This window comes from Lissotriton vulgaris, chromosome 4_1 (assembly GCF_964263255.1).
Source record: "Lissotriton vulgaris chromosome 4_1, aLisVul1.2, whole genome shotgun sequence".
Classification (NCBI taxonomy): Eukaryota; Metazoa; Chordata; class Amphibia; order Caudata; family Salamandridae; genus Lissotriton; species Lissotriton vulgaris.
In genome coordinates, this window is record NC_141691.1 from 2,049,989,533 (window position 1) to 2,050,010,827 (window position 21,295).

General features: G+C 49.0%; 1 protein-coding gene across 2 annotated transcripts in view; it reads left to right on the plus strand.

Annotated features, from left to right (window-relative positions):
* Positions 1–21,295, plus strand: part of MROH1 (maestro heat like repeat family member 1) — a 2,204,128-nt gene that overhangs the window by 1,671,465 nt on the left and 511,368 nt on the right. For both annotated transcript variants that reach the window (XM_086966435.1, XM_086966436.1), the window contains exon 30: positions 17,173–17,285. In XM_086966435.1, coding sequence (XP_086822561.1) covers positions 17,173–17,285 — 113 coding nt within the window. The remainder of the gene's footprint in view (positions 1–17,172; positions 17,286–21,295) is intronic.

Here is a 21,295-nt window from a genome sequence, read left to right on the forward strand (position 1 = left end):
AATGTGTCTCCTGGAGTAAAACTATATCTGGGGAGCATCGCTTCAAATATTGCAGAACTATCCCCCGTTTTATCCTATCACCTAGACCGTTGACGTTTCAGCTCAGCACCATCGGCCCCCTACCCTCCATCCCAGAAATGAACACTCCGTCCCCCCCGCCACAAAACAGGCACATAAGATAAAATACGAAACAACGCGCAGCCTCGATACAAACAAGAAAGAAAAGACCCCTCACCACCCCCAAAAGAACCCTCCAAACACACCCCCCACCCTGCACCCCTGCGGTAGACCAAAAAGCCACCCCAACTTGCAGTGTGCCTGTCGCCCCATTAAACTAACCTACAAGAAGAGAGAAAAAAGGGGGGCGGGGCTTGCTGGCGTCCATGAAAGACGTGTGAGCGCTGAGCTCCTCGCCTGAGCCCCGTTAAACTCCGTCAAACTTATCCTTCTGGCGCCTAACTAGCTCTAAAAGTTGAGGCGGGCTCCCTACCTACGCTCCGGCCCGGCGGGGGTCCTTTCCCCGGTCGAAATCCGGTGTGGTGGTGCTTTGCTGCTCAGAGGACGGTGCTGCGGCGGACCAGGCCGTAATCCACGGACTATCCTGAGTGGCTGCCCGTGCTGCGTCACGCTACGTGCGGTTTGCTGTACTGAAATGGGGCCGGCCTACCTAACATGCAGCCGAGCAACTGGTCCTGACCGGCGATAACACGCCCTGTTTTCGAGCGACGTTGTGGTGAACTGGCATTCGATGGTGAAGTTTCGGAGGGGGCAGAAGTGCTGGGGTTTGCGGTGCTACTGGCCACTGGAGGAAGTTTCTAGCTGGCCGCCGACCTGCTGGGAGAACGCCCTATCTGCCTGTGCCTGGACCCCACGCTACCTACAGAAAGCTGCAGGATTGTAGGTGTGCGGCGCTCTGGAGTGGTGGTGACCCATCTGCCCGGTTTTGGAATGGTGTGGTTGCGGGGGAGTGCTTGACGGTGTACCTCTCTGGCGACTGGGCCTACTCGTACTGCCGTGCGATCGACCGCCATCTTGGGCGCATTTCTTGCTGCGCAACACCTTGTCCCTTGGCGCCCACTGCCTGAGTGCCTCCTGTTTGCCCTCCTAACATCTACTGGTGGTGTATTGCTGGCGGTTGGGCATCTCGACTGGATGACCACCAGGAACACCATGGGGAAGGGCGACAGAACCCAGCCCAAACTAACGTTTGATCAACGGAAAGCGAAGGGTGCTGAAGGACCGGCCCCGGACGCCTCGCCGCGACCTACTGCCTCCGAAAGCTCCTTGTGTGCGGACATACGCGAAATGCTGGTGTCGATGGAGAAAGGCTTGCAAGACAGCATGGCGGCGATTGGTACTAAAATTGATGCATTGACATACAGGATGGACCGCATGTCCGAGAGAGTTGATAAGCATGCTTGAACGGCTGGATATGGCGGAAAGGCGGCTGACGGAGGCAGAGGAGGCCCAGACGGAATGGGATAAAGATCGCAAGCAGTTCGGAAGGCTACTCCAAGTCATTCAGGACAAGACGGAGGACTTGGAGGCGCGCTCGCGGCGCTCCAACGTTCGCATTACTGGGGTGGCGGAGTCCACCAACACTGGTAAAATGGAGTTGTTCGTGGAGAAGCTACTTCAGGACCTGTTAGGGGAGGAGGTCTTCTCCCCTATGTTTATCGTCGAGAGGGCTCATCGCACTCTGGGGCCGAAGCCGCAACCAGGACTCCCACCGCGGCCGATTATTGCAAAGCTGTTGAACTATCGTGACAGGGACCTGGCGCTTCGACTGGCGAGGGAGAAAGGAGATCTGCAATTTGAGGGCATGAACATCTCCCTCTACCCGGACTTCACGGCGAGAGTGCAGGAGGAAAGGAAGCGCTTCGCCCCATATAAGAAACAACTGAGAGACCTTGGGCTTGACTATGCCATGTTGTACCCTACGAGACTCCGCATTAACAGGCAGGGGCATTCACACTTTTTCACCGACCCTGCGGATCTGAAAAAATCCCTGAAGGAGTGGGCCAAGGAACAACGCAACAGTCCGAGGAGTCGGCGAGAGGACGCCGATGCTGCTTCTAACATGGACGGCCAGGAGTAAACGGGAGTACGGCCTCCTTTATGGGTCGACTGTGCCCTGTCGAACTTTGACTCTTGTAAAGACGATGTGAGTCCACTGTGACACGATTTTGGGGTGAGATCTTCCTGGTTACTCACTGAACTAATATGATTGTGCTGGGGGGTTTGGTGGCAGCACGCTCTCCTGGCTGCCGGTTACTGTGGGGAGGCCCTCCCGCGCGCGGGAGTTTCATTCTTTGACTGTGAGGATTTGAGCTGATGTGGGCGCCGAATGTTGGTCGGGGGCGGGGTGGAGGAGTAACTGAGGTTTAAGGTCCCGGACCCAATTGTGCTGTTGTCTGGCTGGGAACCTCTGCCCCTGCGCTTTCGGCTTTCGGCTCCTTTGAGAGCCCCTTGGGTTTGTAGAGTCAGTTAGTGGTTCGGGGGGGGGGGGGGAGGGGATGGTGGGTGGTGGCGGGACCTGTCTGACCGGGTTGGGGATGGTCGGCTGTGGGTGGGTCGGTGGTTGCTCTTTTCTTCTTTTGCTGCACATGTTGAATACGACAAATTGGGACAGTTGGGGGGAGGGTTTTGTTCGGCCTACTACGGGACTGTGTCTGCGATACCAATTGTGCGAATTCGATACACTCATTACTCTGCAATGGCGGATGTTGAGGTTTTAGGGTTGGAGAGTGGCCCCAACTCTATCAGAATGCTAACTTGGAATGTGAGGGGGTTGAATGATTTTCGTAAACTCCGGAAGATACTGGCATATTTACAGCGACACCGGGTTGACCTTGCGCTGCTCCAGGAGACCCACCTGCCTCTATCCAGCCCTATGCTGTTGACCAGGGGTCTTGGAGGCAATTGTGTTGCAGCGGGGTTTACTACACATGCAAGGGGTGTGCTTACGTGGGCTAATCCCAAATCGCAATTGAAATTACAGAAGATCGTTGTGGACCCGGAGGGTCGATATGCAATTGCCCGTTGTGCGGGGAAAGGCCAAGATCTGCTGGTCGTGAATGTGTATGGCCCCAATTACGATACGCCTTCCTTTTATACCTCGCTAGCGGACCTATGCAGACAGTATGAGGGTTCCAGGTTGCTGTGGGGGGGCGATTTCAATTTTGTGCTGAACCCAGAGCTGGACAGGTCGGCTGGCACTTCCAAATGCCCGGCGGCCTCGGCGTTGCTTATGCAGGCGGAATTGGTGAAGCTTGATTTGATGGATGTGTGGCGCCATAGACACCCGGGGAAGGGTGGTTTCACTCATTACTCACACTATCATAACATACGCACGATAATTGATTATTGGTTTGCCTCCCACTCCCTCCTTAATTTAGTGAAGGGATGTGTAATATTGCCCCGCACGTTATCGGTCCATTCACCACTGCTTATGCTACTAGAGGCACCGGCTAGGAGAATTCCCCCGTTCACTTGGAGGTTCCCTCCATATTCACTCCTGGATGAGGCTTTCAGAGGGGACTTAGCTGAAGATATTGACACTTACTTCACGACTAATGTGGGGTGGGTGGATAGTGTACAGGTTCTTTGGGATGTGTTCAAGGTGTACATACGAGGTATGACAATGGCCAAACACTCAGGGGTGCTCAAAGCTATCAGGCAGCGATTGAAGTACTTAGAAACACAGCTGTCTGATCTGGAGCGACAAACGGGGCATGCAGAAGACACTGACACGTATGAGAGGCTTAAATCCCTACTGGCAGAATTCCATGATGAGGCGGATAGGGAGATACAGCATATGGGGAAATATGCCACGGCACGCACCTATGGGGAAAGGGACCGCCCTGGTTCCCTGTTGGCTAAACTGATGCGTAATAGCAGACCGCCATTGGTGATTGAGGAATTACTAACATCTGGTGGTGAGGTGGTCACGGAGGAAGGGGATATACTGGCGGAATTTCACGCTTATTATACTGAACTGTACAGATCACGGTCAGGTCACCTAGAGGAGGAAATAGATGACTACCTGAGCTATATCAAGATGCCCTTCCTAGCCAATTGGCAGAGAGAATTTCTTATGGCACCGTTTCAGAAAGAGGAGATTTCGTAGGCACTCGAGGGAATGAGGTCAGGCAGTGCTCCGGGGGCTGATGGGCTTACGGTGGCCTTCTATAAGGCCTTCCAAGATAAACTTATACCGCACTTGATGCTGCTTTTCGATGACATTTGCCAACAGGGCAGTATGCCGAACTCTATGAGGGAAGCGCTTTATTATAATCCCGAAGCCAGGGAAACCCCCCAACGAATGTGGCTCGTATAGGCCGCTCTCCCTGATTAATGTAGACGCCAAACTATACGCAAAAGTCCTGGCTGCGCGTCTGGCTCTGCTGGTCCCGGACTTGGTTGCTCCGGAGCAGGCTGGGTTTGTCCCTGCTAGGAATTTGACATATAACATCCGTACGGTGCTAGGCACCATTCAGCATGTCCGGCAAGAGAATAAGGCTGTCGCTATTTTCTTGGACATGGAGAAAGCCTTTGATTCAGTGGAGTGGCCATTTATGCTCAGGGTTCTGCGTAAGTATGGGCTGGGCGAGCCTTTTTTGCAGATGCTAGGGGCCTTGTACTACAAGCCGACAGCACGGTTGAAGATAGGGAACTCGGTCACTGCTCCGATTGAGATCAGCAGGGGCACCCGACAGGGTTGCCCCCTCTCCCCTCTTCTGTATGCCTTAGTGGCGGAACCACTGGCGTGCGCTATCAGGGAATACCATGGGTTTGAAGGGATCAACTTCCCTACCTATCAGATCGGCATATCGACGTACGCTGACGATACCCTGTTATATGTTCGAGAACCGGAGGAGAACTTGGCGTCTGTCTTGCGGGAAGTGGTGAGGTTTGGAGCCCTGTCTGGTTTGCGGGTCAACTGGAACAAGTCTGTGGCGTTACCCCTGACCCCGGTGACCCACCCGTTTGACTCGGAGTACCCGTTGCAGTGGACCACGGACGCTATTCGCTATTTGGGGATCCGTGTCCACACTGATCCTGAGACATTGGTGCGCGAGAACTATGGTGTCGCGTACTCTAGACTGGTGGATGATGTGGAAGTGTGGTGCAGGCTACCGTTGTCCTTGATGGGCAGAATAGCGATAATGAAGATGGTGGTCCTCCCCAGGTTTCTCTTTCTCTTTGCTAATATTCCCGTGGTGCTTTCAAAGTCTTTTTTTCCGGCAGCTCACGCAGACGCTCATCAGGCTTGCGTGGGGGGGCAAACAACCGAGGGTCCAATGGCAGACTTTAATGCTCCTCTATGAACAAGGGGGCCTGGGGGCTCCAGATCTTGAACGGTTCTATAGAATAGCGCAGGGGGCTCATCTACACACTTGGGTCCATGGGGACCCTGGCATCCCACACATGAAACTTGAACGCCTCTTCTCGGATCCCACCCCGCTCCCAGCCACAATATGCTGCCCTGTTGACCGTAGGGTTGGAAATTTCGACTCCATTGCGGCTACGAACCACGCTTGGCATGAGCTAGTCCGCTCGCGGGATAGCGAGCTGCTGTATTCGCCCCTCATGCGCGTGGAATGGGCGGTGTGGTTGGCCCCACTGACAGAGAAGGGGGTCCTTAGGGCGTTACGGGACTTGGGCATAGAGAAGATGGGGGATCTCTTCCTGAACGGCACTGTAAAGACGTTGCAACAGGTCCTACAATCCCACCCTGGGAAGACGCTATTGCACAGTTTTCAATATCATAGGGTCCGTAGGGCGCTACAGGTGTTACTGGGCCCGGAAATGTCGGAACCCCTGGAGGTGCCGGAGCTTACATACGTTATCAAAAACCCATCATCCAGTAAGCTGGTTACGAATCTTAAGAAATTGGGGGACCGGCACAAACTGTACCCGCTCTCCAAGGCCAGATTGGCTTGGCAGTGTGATCTCCAGTTGACGGTCACGGATGAGATGTGGCACTACTGTTGCACGAACACTAGAAAGATTTCACTTAATAGCAGACATCGATTGATACATTTTAAGTATCTGCAGCGGGTCTATTACACCCCGGAAAGATTGCACAGGTACGGACTGAGGGATTCGGCGGAGTGCGAGCGGTGCCACTTTCCCTCAGCTGATTTCTTACACATGGCCTGAACTTGCCCTAGTATTCATACATTCTGGCAGGGGGTATTCTCGGAACTCAGTGTGATATTGGGAATGGATGTCCTGCCGTGCCCGGCACTGGCGCTGCTGGGTTTTTCCAAACCACTGCCGGTGGCAGTGCGGCGCTTGGCGGATATCGCGCTGCTGACTGCCAAACGCCTGGTTGCGCTGTGCTGGATGAGGGGGCCGATTCCTACTAAGAGGCGTTGGGAGGTGGATTTACTGTACTGCTGCACACAGTCGGAGGTATATAACGAACTGCTCCCCCCGAAGAGTCGCCCTAAGAATTTCTGGGGGCTATATAGGGAATATCTGTGTGCCAAGGGAAGCGGGGAGTCAGAACCTGAGGGGGAGGAGCTGGATGAGATACAGGAAGGAGGGGTGGAGGCGTCAGAGAGAGACATGCTACACGTTTGACTGTCCTATTCTGTGAGGTGGTCGCCTGGTTCCTTGGTGCTGTTAGCTGTGATGTGGGGGGGTGGGTGTCCCCGGGGAGGTTACACAGAGAGGGTAATACTCGGTGATTGTTTCAGTGGAGACACTTGCACATATGGGGCCTACGGGGTCTCTGGCTGTAGGCGCACTGTTAGCGTTCAGACTCTGCAGACATGGCAGGTGGGTGGGTGGACACAGGTACGGGGAGGCTGGTTGTTTGGGGGGTAGGGGGTTTGTCAGGATATGGGTTTTATTGTACTGTTATTTAGGGAAATTGTTTAATGGTTTCAGGACTTCTAATGCACAGTCACTCTAGCTGCACTGTATCTGCACATTACTCTACGGTCCTGGGTTCCGATGCACGGATTGTCCATTCCGTTCTTGCTACACGGCAGTGCTATTCATGTATGACAATTTCTCTGTCTGCGCCGCCAGGCCTCCGGGATGCTGGCACTAAGGCTGTGTATGATGCTCTTGAACACTGTACCGGACGCTATTTACTGTTGCCGCCGGCCTTCGGGTTGTGGGCGAAGAGTGCTGTGTGCTTTCATTGAATGTGCAATACAGTACAAATTTAACAAAAAAAAAGAAGAGAGAAAAAAGTCCCCAGAGGAGGAAGAGTCCCGATTTCCCCCACCCCCGGGTATCCACACTGCATAGACATAACAGTCACAGAGCCACTGCCATAAGTCCATAGAATTGGCTCGACGGCGCAGACTCGCTATTCCTGTTCTTCCAAGCCGCCTTCGGCGCCCCTCGAACTCTCTGGGCTGGTACGGTGTGTTGGCAAAGTGTCTAACCAGTCACTGGCCACCTCGGGCGGTTAAAAAAGAGCGCACGTTCTTCATGTTCAATCCTCAGGCGGGCCGGAAAAAGCATGGCGTACTTCCGTCCCATGTCCCTGAGTCGCCTTTTCACCCCCGAAAAGCCCAAACGTTGTTTCTGCACCGCCTGTGTGAAGTCCGGATAAAAACTGATCATCGCATTCTCAAATTTAGTGGGACCATTGGTACGTGAGTCTTGCAGGATAGCGTCTCTGTCCCGGAAATTAAAAATCCTGGCTATTATAGGCCTCAGAGCGGCCCCCAGCTTGGGCTTCCCACCGGGGACTCTGAGCACGCTCTACCGTAAAAAAGTTAATGAGGCCCTTTGGTGCCAAGTGATTCAAAACAAGGTCTTCCACCAGAAGGTCTGTAGACAAGTCTGCGGAGTTCACCGGAACACCTACGATGCAGAAGTTGTTGCATCTGGCCCGGCTCTCAATCATCCAGCCGACGGACGAACAAGTCATTGGCCGTTCGGAGATTGCGGACTTCGGTCTGGAGATCCGAGACATCCGTGGTCAGGCTTGCGGTCTTGATGTCCACGGACTTGACCCGCTCATTGGTTTTCCCCAAGTCCGTCCTGATAAGATTGACTTCGATCGCCACCGTGTCTATCCTAGCTGCCAAGGTTTCATACTGCTGGCCCATAGTTGTCCGAACACTTGCAATGGCGCCCATAACATCCTTCAAAGTCGGCTCTTCAGTTGCAGGAGGACCATCACCAGTCTCCTCAAGGACCTTGCTCGCTCCGCCTGGGGATCCTTTTGGGCGAGTAAAGCGATCTATGGTCTGGGATTGGGCAACCCCTCCTCGGTATGAGCCTCTGGTGGCACGCTTCTCGGCATCCGCCTTGCCCGCCATGATGGGCGACGAGCTCTGACGGAACCTTTGGGATCTGGTCAGAATTATTCACCTCGTAGCAAGGCTGTAGAGGCGAGAGGGCGAGGTTTGAAAGCAAGCATAGGACTGGCAGCAAAATCATGTCAGCCGTGCCGATCGGCAGCAAGTCGCCGTCAACAATGACCAAGAGCAAAACCGAAAGTACCACAGGGGCAGCGGACGTGTCACACCAGCCGTTGTTGTTCAATTGCCACCTGGGTACCTCTGGGACTCAAGCCCGTGGATGGTCTTCGGTATAGGCCGCAAGTTTCAAAGTGCAGTAAGTCCGGTTCCCGGTGGCCAAATCGATTTTTGGAAAAAAGGTTCTGTATCAGCAGGGCATCAGCAAAAAGTACCCGTCGTCTTAATCAGGATACTTTACAGGATAGATGCGGGAGGCGGAAAGGGTCTCGGGAGCCCTGTGCTCACGCGTCCATCTTGGATACGCGCAAAGCTCCTCCTCACATCATTGATTTCTTGACTCACTTACTTATATTTTTTATCTTCTTTTATTTTTATGTTTCCTTATAATGTGTTTCGTTATTGTTGTAGTTTTGCAGATTGTTCTAATGTTATGAATATCGGACAGTACAAGTATCGCTTTGCCCCAATCCCCAATGATCCATGTTATATGCTCCGGAAGATCCGTCCTGTGTCTGTTTAATAATATGGCTTAATAGAGACACATGGGTAAGACCGCAACCTTGGAGTTAAATCACTGGACACTATGGCGAATAGCTAGGTTTACTATGATGCCATACACTCTATGACGTATCCTTTACTCCACGAGCCCTCTTCATTATTCAGCACCTTGGGCTTTGTTGTGGTATATTGTTTTTGATTATCTCTATCCTTTCCTACGAGATTCTACCACTTTTCAGATACACGACTCTACAATGGACAAGCCCTCGGCTGCATATTTGATGTGTAAGATAAGGAGCATATGTATCAGTAATATAGCAAACTGTTGTTTTATTGCATGTTTCTATATGGCTACGAAATGTTATGACACATTTTCACCTTTGGTATTATAGAATGTATTGTGAACCGCATAAGAAAAGTAATAAAAGATATTCAAACAAAAAAAGTGTGCTGCTATCCTGCAAAGGACTCACCAAGGGGAGGAGTGCATGCTGGAAACCCATTTCTCGTAATTCAAACAGTAGGTTTCCTTTTTAACCTCATACTGTCATGAGACACTGAACATCCTTTTTACAAACACACTTGCTAAGAGGACACTAAATATGTTGAATAGTGCCACCATGCATTAACGGATCAACGTGGTAAGTAACTCAGCGCTGTAGTGAGCGCTGTAGTGAGCGGAAACACAATACTCTAAGCATCAACACATGGCAGTGCAAATGTCCCACTGGGACACAATTACAAATGTCTCTCTATTGAAGCCCTTTTCCAGGCTACCTGTGAATATGCAGCACAGATAGCAGTGCACAGTTGTTGAACAACTTTTTTTTTTTAAACAGTTTTATTGAAATAAGAAACATTCATTGGGCATATAAAAAACATTCCATTCATACATAGAGAGCGGCAAATCAGGGAATTTTATACATCGTCACAAAGAGGAAGACAATACAGATGTGACAATCAGGCAACCCCACGTCACCCATCGGACCCCCACCTCCCGTTGGACCACTTTTAAGAAAATGAGTGACGTGTCATGCTGTCCTTAACATGTGTAGAACAAACTTCTCCCATCAGGTATCCCCCAGGATTTTAGCATCCGCATACCTTGCTCTAACAGGTATATGATCAAGGGCTGCCCAGCTGAACCAGTACAACCAAAGTAATGCCATGTGGCAGGTTTGCGGTGGCAAGATCATTGTGTCCCATTTCCACTTGATCAAAGCAAGGGCGTAGTTATACTGAAATGATATTTCTCTTTTGGACTATAGTCAGAAGGAGCTGAACGATCTTGAAAGGCTGCAAATTGAAAGCTTTTGTTTCTCCAAGCAGAGCATCCATCCTACCAAAGAGCCATTGGCGGTTCAGCCTAAAACACACCTTACTTACTCTCTTCCGGCTGCACTGGTACATCCGGTGAGAGCATGGCAAACACGCCAATATGCTGCAAGTAATGTTTGCATCAACATAAAAACGCATCGCAGCATCATAATAAACAAGGAATATCTAAATGCTGCCTTCTGTGTAGGAGCTGATCGCGCCTTCCAGTCGCGTGTTGTATCAGGCATACAGAAACCAACCCTCTGCACAAGGCTTTCTGTTAATTTATCAGCTGCAGCGAGTGGGTTTGGTTGCCACTCAAGTCGAGCTTTTTAAGTAGTTCCTGAACCGCTGCCTCGGGAGCTGATGTATTGTTTATGGTATACAGACACATTGCTTCCTGTGGCTGCAGTGGCTCATGCCCCTCACTAGGAATTTGTGGAGGATTTCATGCGGGCGGACGGTGTCAGCAACAGTCTGAACTTGCATTCCTTTCAGCTTTTGTTAGGATTGTCTTTCAGAAACACATTAAATACTTTAGAACTTTTCAGTGACTCCTAAGATTACTGTTTCTGATGAACAAAAAGCCACACAATATTAGCCCGAGAAGGAAGACATGCGAGCAAGTTTGGTTACAGTTACACGGCGTGATTTGAGAGGGAAAAACAATGTTTTGTGTAAAGAAAAACAAAATCGTCACATTTGATAACAAAGCATAACCACTGTATAGTATTTCTGGCCCATACTTTGCAACCTTAAAATTTGAATCACGGATTGCAGAATGCAACCTGCTTTAGAGATTAAAAACACATCGCTGGTTGGTAGTGTCAGGCATGCAATACGACAACTACCATGTGCACATTAACACCCGAGACCTTCCCAAGAAACACCATGTTAAATATGTGCTTGTGAGGCGTTCCAGCACAGTACAACTCCCTGAAGTCCCTGGGGTGGTCTTTACTGCTGAGGCTCCCTCTCCCCTTGATCGGAAAATAAAGGCCGCAAAATCGATAGGCAAATTTCCAGCTGGGATTTGGCACAGAAGGGACGAAGGGCAGGAACCACATAACTAGAAGCAGGAGGGCGGCTACTGCCGCATCCACGCGGAACTGGGCCGCGTTAATGAGCCCACTGTTTAATGGGGCGACCCCAATGCTCGAGGAAATCATAACACAGGGCCTGACGTGCCCCTGGGGCACACACATCCATCATGTCAGAGACCGACCTTCTAATAGGCTTCAAAAGAAACCACTTCTGAATGTTTTTTTCTGTCCCATATTTCACTTCTCAACACCCTGCTTAACCACATTACTGTCCAGACACAAAACCACTTCTTTTAACACCACTGTGCAAGGCAATCGTGTTAGACACCGAACGCTAGGAATCAGTGCCACACACAACCTTTCAATCCTGTGCACTGACAAAAACAAGAGGAAAAATAACAATGCTTAGTACTGAGGCCTCTCTGCTCATATCGAACACAACAAAGGAGGCCAAACTGAAATATAGTAAACCCTGATTTCTTTTAAACTAAACCGTATTTTAGTCAAGCTGCGCATTTATTTATTTTTTATTTATTTCGTTGTTTGTAGTGCAGCAGGTGGACTTGGGTGGCCAGACGTAGGCGGAAGCATAAACAGGCAGGCTGGTAGAGATATAGGTGCATCGATGGATTCAGAGATAAACGAAGATAAATGTATAAGATGAAGAGAAAGACATAAACAAATAATAATGCAAACAAAGGTTGCCATCTGTGTCAAGGCTCTGAGGTTAATCTGTTCTGGGGAGTCCAGTTTGGCTTTTGTTGCTTCTGTGTGAAATGGATCCAAAAATAAAGAAGAAGCATGTGAATGCTGCGCGCGCTCGCCACTGCAAGCCATGTGGTTTCACTTATTGCGCCCGTGTCTGGGCACGATAATTGAATCCACATGACCTACTGGTGTCTATTACGCGCACCAAGCTCGTAATAGACACCAATAGACAGTGGGTGGAGCAATGTGCACGCCTCTGGCCAATTGCGTGCTGTCTTTTAGAATAAGACGCACGCAAAGGCCAATGGGGTAGCACAATAGGAAAAGCACACGCACAAGCATGTGCGATTCCTAGGCTACCTCCAAAACCCCGTTTTTCACTCACTAAAGGACTCTCGATTCATAGGCTACCTCCAAAACCCTGTTTTTCACTCACTAAAGGACTCGTGCTGTGCGGGCACTGCTGAGCAGTACAACGCAGGCGCGTGACCTAAAAATAGTATGCATAGCCCAGATCTTCAGGTGGCTGTCAACACACAGAGGCGTAGTTACTTTGTTTGTTAATATAGTTTTATTTGGCATATGTATAGCCATAAAAAAAGAATGCCGCAATACATACAAATAAAATATGAATTATACATCTGTATTGCAATTAAAAATCTTCCCATTGCAAATGTCACATTTGAAAAACTCATATTTATCAATAAACTGAGAGCTTGATCCCTACTAATAGTCTTGTATGCGATATACAGGGGTTTTAACAAATGTTTCCGTTCTTCTAAGAACCACAAACAATCCATCAAAATATGTTGGCCATTACATTTTACTTGTAGTCCACATGTGCATAAACCCTGTTCATTCATCATTGCGGATTTTATCTTCCAATCAGTGTTGCATGGGTTCAGGCCAACTCTAAATTTCAGGATTATATTTCTAAGCATTGGGTTGGGCATAGCCTCTATATAAGGAAATATCTGATCATTGGTCCACCCATTTATCAAGAACTGGGAGAACAATTTGCTCTTCAAATAACCCAAATCATCTTCTCGGGCCTTCATATTGATAATTGTGTGCAAAACCTACTTGGTAGTCTGCTGCCCCGAACTCCATTGGTCTGGTTCTAGGGAAAGTTTAACACATAACTTATTTAGCTTGTTTCTAGCTTGGAATGCCCAATTTAATTCGCTATCCTCTATTTCTTTTTTTACAGAGGTTTGCTATTTTGTGGCACCCCTCTCCATTCATTGTCTGTCAAAAGTGAAATGACGCTTGCATACCCCGAAAGTTCCAGGCTGTAAGATGATATTCCACTCGTACGGCCTGTATCATAGTTGACCAGGGGAGTGCAAGGAGCTGTTTAACACTTTTGCCCTCCTCTAAGTTCCAATCCGATTTACCTCCCATAAATAGAACCTCTACGCCATATTGGAACTGTGGGGGGACCACTGCATTAAAAGCTGATAGAATTGGCCGCAGACAGGGGCCTCCATACTTTTGCTTAAATTGTTTAAGGCCCCATACTGAGGAGAGAGCCTTTGATTTAAGTGCCTGTATGTGATCCCTCCAGTTTAGCTTACTGTCGAACCACATACCCAAATATTTATATTTATCCACTTCTTCGACTCTAACCTCTCCCAATTTCCAGTACAAGGAGCTCTTCTTTTTACCCAGAGCCATTATTTTGGTCTTTTCTAGGTTGACCGTGAGGCATTTTGTTAGGCAGTATTCATAAAAAGGATCCAGTTTTTTTTGCAGGCCCAACTCTGTCATATCAGTTATCACTAAGTCATCTGCATATAGGAGACAAGATATAAAGGTCCGCCCCAACTTGGGGCTTACACCACCTGCCCTGTTTAATATATTGGGCAAATCGGATACAAACAGGGAAAATAAAAATGGGGCAAGAACACAGCCCTGCCACAAACCATTTATTATTTGAATTTTATTAGATAGGGTTCCATGAGTATTCAAGATAACCCTGGGCCAATTCCTTGAGGGCATTTCCTGAATTAAAGCAAGTACTGCCTTGTTGGTTCCGAGCTCTACCAGCATAGTCTACAGTAGACTACGATCTACCAAATCGAAGGCAACTCTGAAGTCCACAAAGCAGCAAAACAGATTGCCTCACATTTATATTGCCTTTTTTGCCATTGCCCATAAGCTAAGACAATGGTTGATGGGGAGGCGCAGTTACTGCAAGTCTTTGTGTATCACTTTTAAAGTGCTTCATGGACTCTGACCCAAACCACTTCAGGGTAGGTTTGGCTGGTATTCCCCTGCGCAAAGTTTGCGTGCCTCAGCAGCCAGTCTCAATCAACACACAGTGCCCACACCACAATTACTCAATACCTGTTTTCAAAGGGTAAGAAACCAATTTATTGTCACTTCCCTAGACAGCGTTACTTTGTGTCCATTATTTTATATCTTTTTCATATTTGCAAAAACTCATAACAGAAAAGACAATAGATTCAAATATTTACAAGGCTAAATAGACTCTGTACATACATTAAAGACAAACATTATTTACACATTAGAAAACATTTCAACATCAAGCATTACAAAAAAAATATGATAATTATATCACAAACAACAGTTATTACAATCAATTAATGAGTCTGGCAGTCATCCCGAGGTTCAAGAGAATAACATTCTTTTACTGTGTGTCAGCGCCAGGACGCCCGTAGGGTTACAATGCGCTCTATAAATGCAAAATATATATACCTACAAATCACACATCTGTGTTGTCAGGTTTGGCTGTCATCAGGCCTTCAGGGATCAACACTCCATTTACTCCAGCATTGACCAATGTATGCTGCAAGTGCCACCTTGAGAAGAACTGCAGCCATGGTTCAGCCAGGGCATCCCAAGGTTATAACTTTCCCTGGCTGCACATTGTATTGTCATTGATGGAGTTGTGCTCAATAGACTGCCAATTCTCTACCATCCCGCAACACCTAGCCACAGGGATGCATTGTCAGTGGTCATGTCCTCATTTTGTTTCTGCCAAAGTACTGCTCCAGATATTAGCTGTGCATCGCAGAATTCATGTAACTGGACCCAGGTAATCCACCTACTCCAGTTGAAGCACAAGCCCTTCTTCCAGTCCCTGAAAGGCTCTGTTAATGGAAGACCCCTAGCGGGAGTACCTGCTGTCTTGATTTCCAGTCAGCCCCACGTCCTGGTTCCAGTTTTTTACTTCACTCCGCGTCTTTGCAGACAGACGTGATTTTTCAGAACTTCTTCACCAAATTTGTCACGTTTTACCACTTTTCTGCAAAGATTAATTCAATTTTTATGTAGTATCCCCATCATAGTTTGTGCATTGTCTATTTCACAGACTTATACACTGTGAAGAAATTTACTCTGAGCCTTAAAGGTAATGATCTATAGGACACTAAAGAACAAACATAAATGTTGCTTCTAAGGTGGATAGTAATAGGCCAAAAGGTATCAGGAGGCTGAAGAGGAGTGGTGAAGCATCTGGAGTTCTTTTGGAAGGGACCCTTTCACTAATAGCTACCCAGTCTTCTCTGTGGGCCCACACCTTGTAAGATATAACAAGCATTTGCAATGCAACAGGTCTCGCATTTACGCGAGTGTGAGCTATTGGCATTGTAAATGACAATGCCTTTTATTTGTATTTTAGTTTTTGAAACCTAAATAATCATTTACAACAACAATAGTTTAAACTTGCGTAAATGTGAGACCTATTGCATTGCAAAGGCTTGTTTTAAAAACATGAGACTGGAGAGAAAAATACAGCTGTCTATAGGCCCGAATTTTAAAATGCTCTTTGCAAAGAGGTCCACTGCTCCTGGCAGCTGGGCTCTGCGCTATTTCCAAAACCTATTTCTAAGAAATGACACACACGGAGATAGGACAGTCTGCCCAGGATCACACACAGTGTACTGACAGCGAAGCTGGAATTAGTGCCGGGACCTGATGGTTTCCTGGTTGATAATTTAACAGTAAGACCTCACTGTTCCAGTTGTTTGTAAAATACGTCAATATTGTACGGTAAGAATTGAGGCTATGAAATAATGAGGTATTTTATTATTGCGCGTGCTGCTGCAGATTTTGCTTATTTGTTTGCAGTGAATACAAGGTGTCCTCTTCCACCCCAATGGTACTCCTTTTTATTGACCTGTGAACAATGAAAGGTTCACTGTGCGTAGATTGAAACCTGTTGCCTGCATGAAACTCGCACATCCCCGCAACGAGCTCCAAACTGTTTTTTAAAATATTAATTCATCGAGCGTAAAGTAAACCAGTCATGCCGACGAGCATGTAAACGTGTATATTTGGTGATGTTTTTAGGAAGCTACGTATAGAAGCGTGAGGATTTTCCGACAAATATAATTTCTAATGCAACAGTCATTGTGTTTGTTTGTTGGAGGTAGTCTGTTCCTGAGCACCAATAGTTTTGGTAGAGAAAATAAACGGGGCACAGACCAAGCCATGAAGAGATTAGTCCAGGATCACACAGATTACAGGTGGAAGCCAGATTCAAGCACAGATCGCACAAACTAGCCATGCATGAAATATAATATATGAATGCTAATAGTTATTCCTTTCCAGTATAAGAATTGTCTTGGTAGTTTGGTCTGCCCTGTTCCCATGATGCACTGGGCCAGGGACAGACTAATTTGCATGTAGCCAAGTTCTGAGCTGGGATGGTGCAGTGAGCTAAAAAACGGTGATGGATTAAGCCCTGATCTGTTGACTGGGTAGGAGTGTTCTGCTTAATTCAGATACTCTGTCCATCACCACCCCCTTTTTCTGAATCTTACTCCCTCATGGCATAATGATGGGGTAGTCACTCTACTGCCTCAACACAGACTGAGGGTGTAGGGCCAGATTAACAATGCGCTAAGAGGTTGATGCAATACAAAATCGCAACTAACCTCCATCTTTTTATTAGAATGGGTTAGTCCTACCAAGTTCCACTTCCACTAGGATCAGTCTAGTGCACATAACCAGCTGCTATACATTAATATTCTGAAGAACTGTCTGTGCTCAGCATTACACAGAAATATTGAAATACTGTTATGATCTATCTGCTTGTTTGCAGATTTACCCAGGAAAGCATAATGAACAGTCTACTCTTGAGGGATTATACAGACTAACTGCTGTGGTCTTTTTGTTTGCAGGATTTGCACAGGATTACACAGATGAAATTGTCGAGAACCTAAAGCCTTTAAAAGAAGGTCTGGAGAAGCCTGATTCAACAGTTCTATTCCACACATGTTTCAACATTGCCATGGTGAGCAAAGGAACAAGTAGGTCTTAGCATTAAAAGATTCGAGCAGGCAGCCTAATAGGCATTATTGATAGAAAGTGCACTGGTTTGACAGGATCCCTAGAGGAGGGTTAAGAATTAACTGTGACAGCAGACAAAGCATGTGAGCTACATGGCTAAATTGGTTGGGCAATACAAATACATTGTAAACCTATGTCATTACATTTATGGATTCTGTATGTTAGTCATTGCAACAGTCATGATCACAATTGAGGAGAATTTGAAGATCTGTGTCGCTTGGTCTCCTTCGATGCCACCGGCTCCGGCCTCTTACGACACTTACCCCAGCACTGATCCTACTTACGACACCTCCACCGCTGGTCGTCTCCCTGTCTGCCTCGACCCCGGCCGCCCCCTCGATATGGACACCGAGCCGGACCTGCGCAGGGTGTACTTTGGAGGATGAGGAGGACTGGGAGGGGTCTGTTGACCCTTTGGCAGACAAGCTGGAAGAGCTGGACTGGATAGAGGAGTTGGGTGACGCCAGTGGTCTGGATACTTCCCCAGACCCTGGTATGCTTTCTCCCCCTACCATTGCTACGGAGGAGGGAGCCACATATGCTGTGGTGTTGCGTAGGGCGGCTGAGGCCTTGGGCTCTGAGCTTCCTACGAGGGCAATCTGAAAAACAGTTAGTTCTAGATTCCTTAACTTATAATTACCCCCAGGTGTCAGGCTGGATCATGGAAGGTTTTTCGGCAGCAGAACCCCTGCACGTCGGAAAGTGACGTCTGTCGACATGCATGTTCGTTGTCGGCATCGTGTTTGCCGGGATGACGTCGCAGTAGCTACATAGACGACGCCCTCGCGTGCTGACTTCAGTTCTTACTTTTCTGCAACTGCAGATCCGGAAAGAGCGGTAAATCCAGTCACTTTTTGACTGACTTTTTCTTGACTTTTGTCGATTTTTTGTTTTTGTTTTTTTGAGTCTATTGACAACAGGTGCACGAGGGATACCCGGCTTCGAGGCTTGTGGTTCCCGTAACTGACTGATGGTGATGGATCCGCACCGTGTGTGCCTTTACTGCCTGAAGCGCGACCACAACCTCAAGTCGTGCTCCGACTGTCAGACCATGGCCCCAAAGTCTTTGCGGGAGCGGTCCCGAAAGTTACTTGAGGCCCGACAGTCAGCTCCACATCGCTCGAGGCCCCGGTCGCATAGGAGGTCGAGGGACCGGTTGCAGAGCTAACGCCTATCTTCATCTAAGTCTTCGCATTCACGGTCAGTTAAGTCGAAGCACAAGAAGAAGCATCATCGCTCTTGGACTTCTCTGCATCCGTCGGCTGGCGCGACGATGGATGCGGATGGTGCTCCTTCCACGGCTCCGAGTGTGGAGCTTTTAGGGTCAGCTCCGGGTTCTCTGACCCCCCCCTTCCTGGGAACGAAAGCGACCCCTGCCCAGCTTCATCAGTTTTACAAAGTGATGCACGCCATCTTTGGGCAGTCCGACTCCGCCGGCGGGTTCAGCGTCACCTCCGCAGGGTCCCCTTGAATCTAGATCTGGATCCGGATCGGTGCCGGTCAACCTTGTCACACCTCCTCCGGTGCCGATTCTACCGGCACCACATCCACAACTGGCGTCGGCTGGGAACACAGCCGACCCCGGCCTCCACCTCGAGGTAGACACGAAGTCGGACCGGCTTTGGCCGACACTGGATCTTGCGCCGACGGGTACTTTGGTGCCCCCTGTTTTACCCTGGCTCTTTGAAACCAGATTTGCAACCAAAGGAGGGTGAGGAGGACTGGGAGGGGTCTGAGGACCCTGTAACTGACCAGTTGGTTATGAACAGGACTGGAGAGAGGAACTGGGGGAAGCCAGTGGTCTGAATACCTCACCAGACCATGGCATGTTGTCTCCTCCTACTGTGGCTACAGAGAAGGGAGCGTCATACACAGTGGTGTTGCGTAGGGTGGCCGAGGCTCTCCACCTTGGACTTGCAGGACCCTTACTTTCACATCCCTGTTTTGCCAGGCCACCGGCATTACCTGCGGTTCACGGTAGGCCACAAGCACTTTCAGTTTACCGGGCTCCATTTGGCCTTACCAGCGCCTCTCAGGTGTTCACGAAAGTGATGGTCGGTGGTTGTAGCTTATCTGCGCAGATCCGGGGTTCCAGTCTTCCCCTATCGTGACAACTGGCTGTTGAAGGCCTGCTCGCCCCAGGCTGTCGTCTCCCACCTCCAGACTACAGCCGATCTGCATTCGCTAGGGCTCTCCATCAACGTGCTGAAGTCACACCTGAACCCCTCTCAGAAGCTTCTCTTCATCTGAGCGGTTCTGGACATGACCCAGGTTCGGGTTTATCCTCCAGAACAGCTAGTCTGGGATATTGATCTTTCAGCCTCTATCTCGGGTTTCGGTCCGGATGACCATCAGTCTGCTGGGTGTGATGGCCTCCTGCATCCTGCTGGTGGACCATGGCAGATGGCATATGCGGGCTCTGCAGTGGGACCTGAAGTTCCAGTGGACACAACATCAGGCAATCCGTCCAATTGCGTCCAGATCTTGGAGGGCACTGCACACCAATTGCAGTGGTGGCTCACGAACCAGTATTGGGTCGGTGGCAGCTCACTCTCCCTTCCCCAGCCAGAGTTCACAGTGGTGACCGATGCATCACTTCTGGGATGGGGCAGCCACATGGGGGAGGCTGAGATCAGAGGCCTTTGGTCTCTGGCGGAGTCTGGGCTCCACATCAACCTTCTGGAGCTTCGGGCGATTCGTCTTGCACTCAAGGCATTCCTTCCCTCTGGGGAAGAGTGGTGCAGGTTTTCACGTACAACACTATCGCCATGTGGTACTGCAACAAGCAAGGCGGGTGGGATCATAGACCCTATGTCAGGAAGCCCTCCGCCTCTGGACATGGCTGGAACATCAGGGCATGGCCCTGGTGATTCAACACCTGGCAGGTTCCCTGAACACCAGACCGAATGAACTCAGCTGCAGGTGCATGATGGATCACAAATGGTGTCTTCACTCGGAGGTGGTGCAATGTCTCTTTAAGCAGTGGTGAGAGCTTTGGTTAGATCTATTTGCAACTGAAGAGAACATGCAATATCAGCAGTTCTGGGCGTTAGAATTTCCCAACGTGGCACTCGCTAGGGGAGTCTTTTCGTCGCAAGGTGAGTTGCAATCTTCTACATGCCTTTCCACCTATACCACTTCTACCCAGAGTGCTGAAGAAGATCAAGCGTGACTTGGGGCCAAGTCGTTCTTGCAGCTCCCTATTGGGCATGAAGAGTCTAGTATTCCGAGCTGGTCAACATGGCCATCGATCCTCCGATCAGACTGCCTCTTCAGGAGGATCTTATGTCACTACAGCAGGGGAGAGTCCTCCACCCAAACCTGTCTAGCCTCCACCTCCTTGCGTGGAGACTGAGCGGCGGCAGTTGACATCGCTTGACCTGCCTCCCGAGATCTCTGATGTTATTTTAGCAGCCAGGCGTTCCTCCACTAAGACGGTGCAAATGGAACACATTTGTGACATGGTGCACAGCAAAGGCTGTGGATCCCCTTTCCACCCCTCTTTCTGAGGTTCTCTTGTCCCTCTTTTCTTTGGCCCAGCAGGGCTCTGCTCTGGGCACTCTAAAGGGCTACCTCTCGGCCATTTCAGCCTTCCTTAGGCTTCCTTATCAGCCTTCTCTTTTCAAGTCCCCTGTTGTAAATAGATTCCTTAATGGCATTAGTCATCTTTTTCCTCCTGTTCTGTTCGTAATGCCTCAGTAGGACTTGAACTTGGTTCTTACCTACCTCATATATGCGCTGCCTTTGAGCCGCTACATAACTGTCCTTTCAGACTTCTCACTTTGAAAACTGCCTTTCTGGTGGCCATCACCTCTGTTACAAGCTCTTTCTTCCAAACCTCCTTTTCTGGCTGTCCATCAGGACAAGGTCATCCTTAGAACTAGACCTTCCTTTCTTCCCAAGGTGGTTACTTCTTTCAACATGGGGCAAACTATCACTTTGCTCACCTTCTTT